At 44.6% G+C, this 4,914-nt stretch overlaps 1 protein-coding gene across 1 annotated transcript in view; it reads right to left on the reverse strand.

Moving 5' to 3' along the window:
* Positions 1-451: 451 nt before the first annotated feature.
* The window catches only part of LOC102488911 (putative neuroblastoma breakpoint family member 5), a 5,868-nt gene continuing 1,405 nt past the window's right edge, over positions 452-4,914 (reverse strand). The window contains exons 2-5 of the mRNA XM_006146208.1: positions 3,508-3,607; positions 2,131-2,336; positions 1,390-1,441; positions 452-647 (exon numbers count right to left, since the gene is read on the reverse strand). Coding sequence (XP_006146270.1) covers positions 452-647; positions 1,390-1,441; positions 2,131-2,336; positions 3,508-3,607 — 554 coding nt within the window. The remainder of the gene's footprint in view (positions 648-1,389; positions 1,442-2,130; positions 2,337-3,507; positions 3,608-4,914) is intronic.

Raw genomic sequence — 4,914 nt, forward strand, 5'->3', positions numbered from 1 at the left:
TGTGGCATAGCCACCTTCCATGTGTAGGGGGTTGACTTTTCACTGGCCCCCACACCCCCAAGCAGGCACACATGCCCTATACCAATAAATACATAAATAAATAGTTCTATGCAGACGTCTGCTCTGCCCATGCATCAGTGGTGGCTGAAAATTTTGGAGAATCTCTTCTACCTCCCCACTCTGCTGGCCTTGAGTTCACCACCCTGAACTTGCCATAGGAACACAAGTGTGTGGAGAATACCTGGGAGAACAGTCGTTGCCTTATTCTCTTTGTAACTGGGGTCCTCCCTGGCTACACACGGAGCAGAGACATCCTGCTCATCCGACAAGGTGGTGCTGCAGGGAGGCTGCTGGGATTCAGACGGGTCGTGGAGCCTGGAGGAAGTCTCACAGCCTTCATCAGATGAGTCCTGCAAGACTTCATTCACATTCTCCTTCTGTACGCCACTGCTCAGAGCGATGGATTCTCTTTGTAACTGGGGTCCTCCCTGGCTACACACGGAGCAGAGACATCCTGCTCATCCGACAAGGTGGTGCTGCAGGGAGGCTGCTGGGATTCAGACGGGTCGTGGAGCCTGGAGGAAGTCTCACAGCCTTCATCAGATGAGTCCTGCAAGACTTCATTCACATTCTCCTTCTGTACGCCACTGCTCAGAGCGATGGGACAAAGAATATAGTTAGGGCAAGAGGGCTGGGAGACCACGGTTCTCCATGGTCCTCACCGAAGTTGTAGGGAATGATTGCAGAAGGGAAGGAACAGCGTATTAAAAGAGTAGGAAAACAAATTCCCCTGATGAGGAAAGAGGAGGGGAGGAGGGAGAGTAAAGGAGATGCTCAGTGGGCTCTGATTAGGTCCGAGTGTTAAGGACGGAGACTCAACTGTGCCCATGTGGTACGGTCTCTGCATGCAGTGCCCACAGAGGCCCAGCAGTGGAATGACCTTGTGAGTAGACTGCACTGCATGTTGCATGCAGCAGGCCAGTGAGTACAGCCTCCTGAGGGAGGAGTTCTCGGAGGTCTGTGGCTTCTAGGTCTCTTTCCACCAGTGTTGTGACATGGCCTTTTTGCCTGGTCACATTTCTTGTCATGCTTTCCTTGCCGAAAATAAACTCTGGCGAAAAATAAATTTGACCAGAACAGAGAGAACAGGGAGATTCTGTGCTATGAAAATATTCATCCAACCTCTTCGTGTCCCTTTCATAAAACTGACAATTTATACAAAGATAATCTTGCCAGTTCCACATTACTTGAATGAATGGAATCATACCTGCATTTTTGTTTCCCAATTTATGTAAAATCTAGGGCTACTTTGGACTTTTTGGTCTGTTCATACAGGTCCTTCCCCATATGGTGACCCTCCTCTCCTAGGTCCTGCCTACCCATTGGTACCTGGGGGCTGGTGGTTCTTCTTCAGTTCGATCCTCCTCAGTTTCCTGGACTTCTGCATACAAATTCAGAAGTGCCAAGTCAGACCTCAGGTAGCTCCATATGACCCATTACAAACACTGTGGGCTACTAATTGTAAGAAATCAGCTTTGGCTGTTGTAGGAGGAGAAATTCTCTCTATGAGCAAGTTCCCATAAACAGCAACGTTCCCACCAGTGGCTGCTCCTATAACAAGTACCTCAAGAGACCCCAAAGAGGGAGGGTCTTTGTTTTTCTTGAAGTGCATTTTTGACATTTCATTCCCACATGTGATGACTGCAGCCATATGGTATGTCTGACAGATGAGGACACAGAAATTCAGGAAGGTAAATTACTTGCCCACTGATAATAAAGACAGCAGTTAGTCTAGAGCCTGGCAAGTTTCATTCTTCGTTCAGGACCATTTTGACTTTTCACAGTCCCTGCCCCATGCTGCATCTCTTCTCCAACAGTGGATGGATGCTTTCTCACCAAAGGCTGTATTCTATCAGGGAGGAACAGCACAGCTGGAGTGCTGTGACCTCCACCCTGTGCTTTTCTCTTTCATGTTTCCACCTGGCCTGGTCTGATCCTGTCATGGCACTAAATGGAATGTGGAATGTGGAAAGCAAATCAGTTCATTTTTTTTAAATTCACTTTATGAGTGTCTAGTGAGGGAGGACCCTAGGAGTGCTTCAGTGGAATCAGGACTTGTGGCCACCTTACCTGGGCTGAGCATGCAGGCAAGGCACTCTGCCAGCCTGTGCCCCTCAGCCAGTTGTTCTTGGAAGTCCTGCCTCTGGTGGTTGTTATTGTTGAGGAGGCCCCTGAGATGTCGAAGGAGTAGTAAAGAGATACATTTCCCTTCCTGTAACTGTTCCCTTAACAGGGTCATCTCTTCATCTTGAGATTGAATTACAATATTGCATTCTCTAAGGTGGGATAGAGAGAAGATTTAAGAATGGAAAGACTTAATGATGACTGAAACAAGACAGACTATGAAAGGCATTGTATGTCCGTGTTTAATATATACTGAATGTCTGTACTCTGTAGCAGAAACTGAAAGATTGGAAGGTATAATGGCAGGGAGGGCAACTATAGATACTAGAGACAGTATAGCAGGGTGTGGGTAATGGGGGTGGGTGGAGAAATAGTTGGTGGGAAGGAGGGAACCAGGGAAAAAAAATAAACAAAACACTTAATAGGTGAAAATGAAAAGTTATTTGTTGCTGATAATGTATATGGTAATGTCTTTGACTTGACTAATATGCATTGTATTGATGCTGGGAAAAACCATGTTGTACAGTGTAAAGATGTACAGTAAATAGAATTTTTGTTTTAAAGTTCAAAGAGTTGAACAACAGATTGAGATTTGATAGAGATTTCTGTGAAGTGTCCCCAAACTTTTTGCAAGCCAAATTTTGGTGCAAGTTTGGGGGTCTTTGTGGCCAACAGAAAAGATATAGAATGGAAGCCTCATTTGTATCAGAAAGTGCCTCTGTAAGACTTGTTATTCTCCACAACTCTTTCTTTTGAAATCACACCCAAGTGTCTTACTAAATCTGTTTCATAAATATGTACCTTCAATTCCTCATTTTGGCCACAGACATCTAATGTAAAAACCCACATAGTGCAGTATGTGCTCATGGGCACAAAGCCACACATGGAAATGAGAACATGGACAGCCTGTCTTAATTAGAAAGATAAAGAAGAAAAGAATGGCAGGAATGAGAAGACAACATTGTTTCAATGAAGGAAAGATCAGAAGCCACAGTCAAGATATGATTTTGATTAAGAGTAAATTAAGCAATGATTATACAAAATTGGGACTATACTAATAATACCACTGAGTTGTCTGCTTTTAATCTCATATAAATTTTAGCCAACAAAATAAAAAAGGAATAAACAAATACTTGAGTAACGATTGTTGTCCCCAATCTGCCATCTTTCTGTTCTCCACCTGTTTTGGAAGTATTTGTGTCTCCCATATAAATTTCTGCCCTTCCCCGGCCCAAGTAGGATCTTGGTTCTCTCAGTGGAGCCACCCCACTTTAGAGATACATGCACCTTCTTACCAGCCTACCCTGTACAAAGACCACTTACCTCAGCCTCTCAGCCAACGAGGTTCTCTCTGCCAGCAGCTCTTCCCCAATCTGCAGCTTCTCCCCCAGCATGGATCCAATGATATCTTTGCCCTCACGTTCTGAGAAATGACAGACACTGCCTCAGTGCACAAGAAGACATACTGCCACGGTCACTGCCTTCAGGAAAGGAGGCAGGGTCCATCCTAAGGTAGTTTTAGCCCTAGTTCTAGGCTCTGTGTGAGTGCGTGTGTGTTGGGGTGGGGGCCCTTTCCATATCTGTGTTTCTCACCCTCCCAGTGACAGGACACTTGATCCTCCCATTTGAGGAATGAGGAGAGAGAAACTCAGAGGCACCTACAGAACGTTGCAAGGTAATATGGCTGCATTTGGCAGAGTCAGAGTGCGCACTCCTTTGGCCGACTCTGAATTATGGGTACTTTATCAGGCTTTTCCGTCTCTTCAGTAAACAGTTGGCTGCAGCATGAAACAGTCATTTTCTGCACACTTGGGAAGACCCCTAAGACTAAAGGGCTGAACATTCCTTTGAGCTCAGTATTTCAAATACAAACAGGAGTCACAAAATACCACATCTAGATACACCTGAGTGAAATCTAAGAGGGAAGACCATAAGGAGCTGAAAGAAATACGGCAAAGACTAAGAAAGCTTATGGTAAGTAAGAAGTACTAGAACCATGCACAGCCAGTGGTCACTCTATGCCAAGGTTTGTGGTGAGAGCTGTTTTACAAGAATTAAGGAATGTATTCTATGACGTAAAAGAAGTGGGGCTGCTGTATACTCTATTAACAGAAAAGGACACTGGAGTATGGAGGAGAGAGCCAACTTGGAACCCAGGAGACTGGCCCAGGTTCTGGCTCTGCCTACTGTATTATCTCAACTAGAGTTTAGGTAATCTCTTTCTTGTTCAACATCAAATTTTTCTCCTACAGACATATTAGCAGGAAAGTTGTTAAGAAAACATAGTTTTGGGGCCAGCAGGTGGTGTAGTGGTTAAAACACTGGACTCCCACATGGCTGGCTGAACCAGTGGCTTGCAAATCATGCCAGGTGCATGTACGTGCATGCCCAAGATCATGGGAAGAGAATGGATTAGAAGGGACTGCAGTGTGGCCATACCCCCTGAGGGTGATTTCTCACTTTCCCTCTCAGTATCTCTGTCTCTCTCCCTCTCTCCAGCGAGTGCATATGCTGTAAGACAAAATCTTCTTTAAAAAAATCCTTACAGGAGAATGAAGGAGAAGGAATTGGGGGTGAGTTCTGACTTTGTCTCTGTGTCTCTAGCGAGTGCATGTGCACTGTATAGCAAAAATCTTACTTTTAAAAATAAAACAAAACAAAACATAGTTTTTCCTTAACTAAAACTCATTCCTTAAATTCTTTAATAGGCTTCAATTTTTATTTTTCTCT

The sequence above is a fragment of the Tupaia chinensis genome, unplaced genomic scaffold, assembly GCF_000334495.1.
Source record: "Tupaia chinensis unplaced genomic scaffold, TupChi_1.0 Scaffold000169_1, whole genome shotgun sequence".
NCBI classification, from domain to species: Eukaryota; Metazoa; Chordata; class Mammalia; order Scandentia; family Tupaiidae; genus Tupaia; species Tupaia belangeri.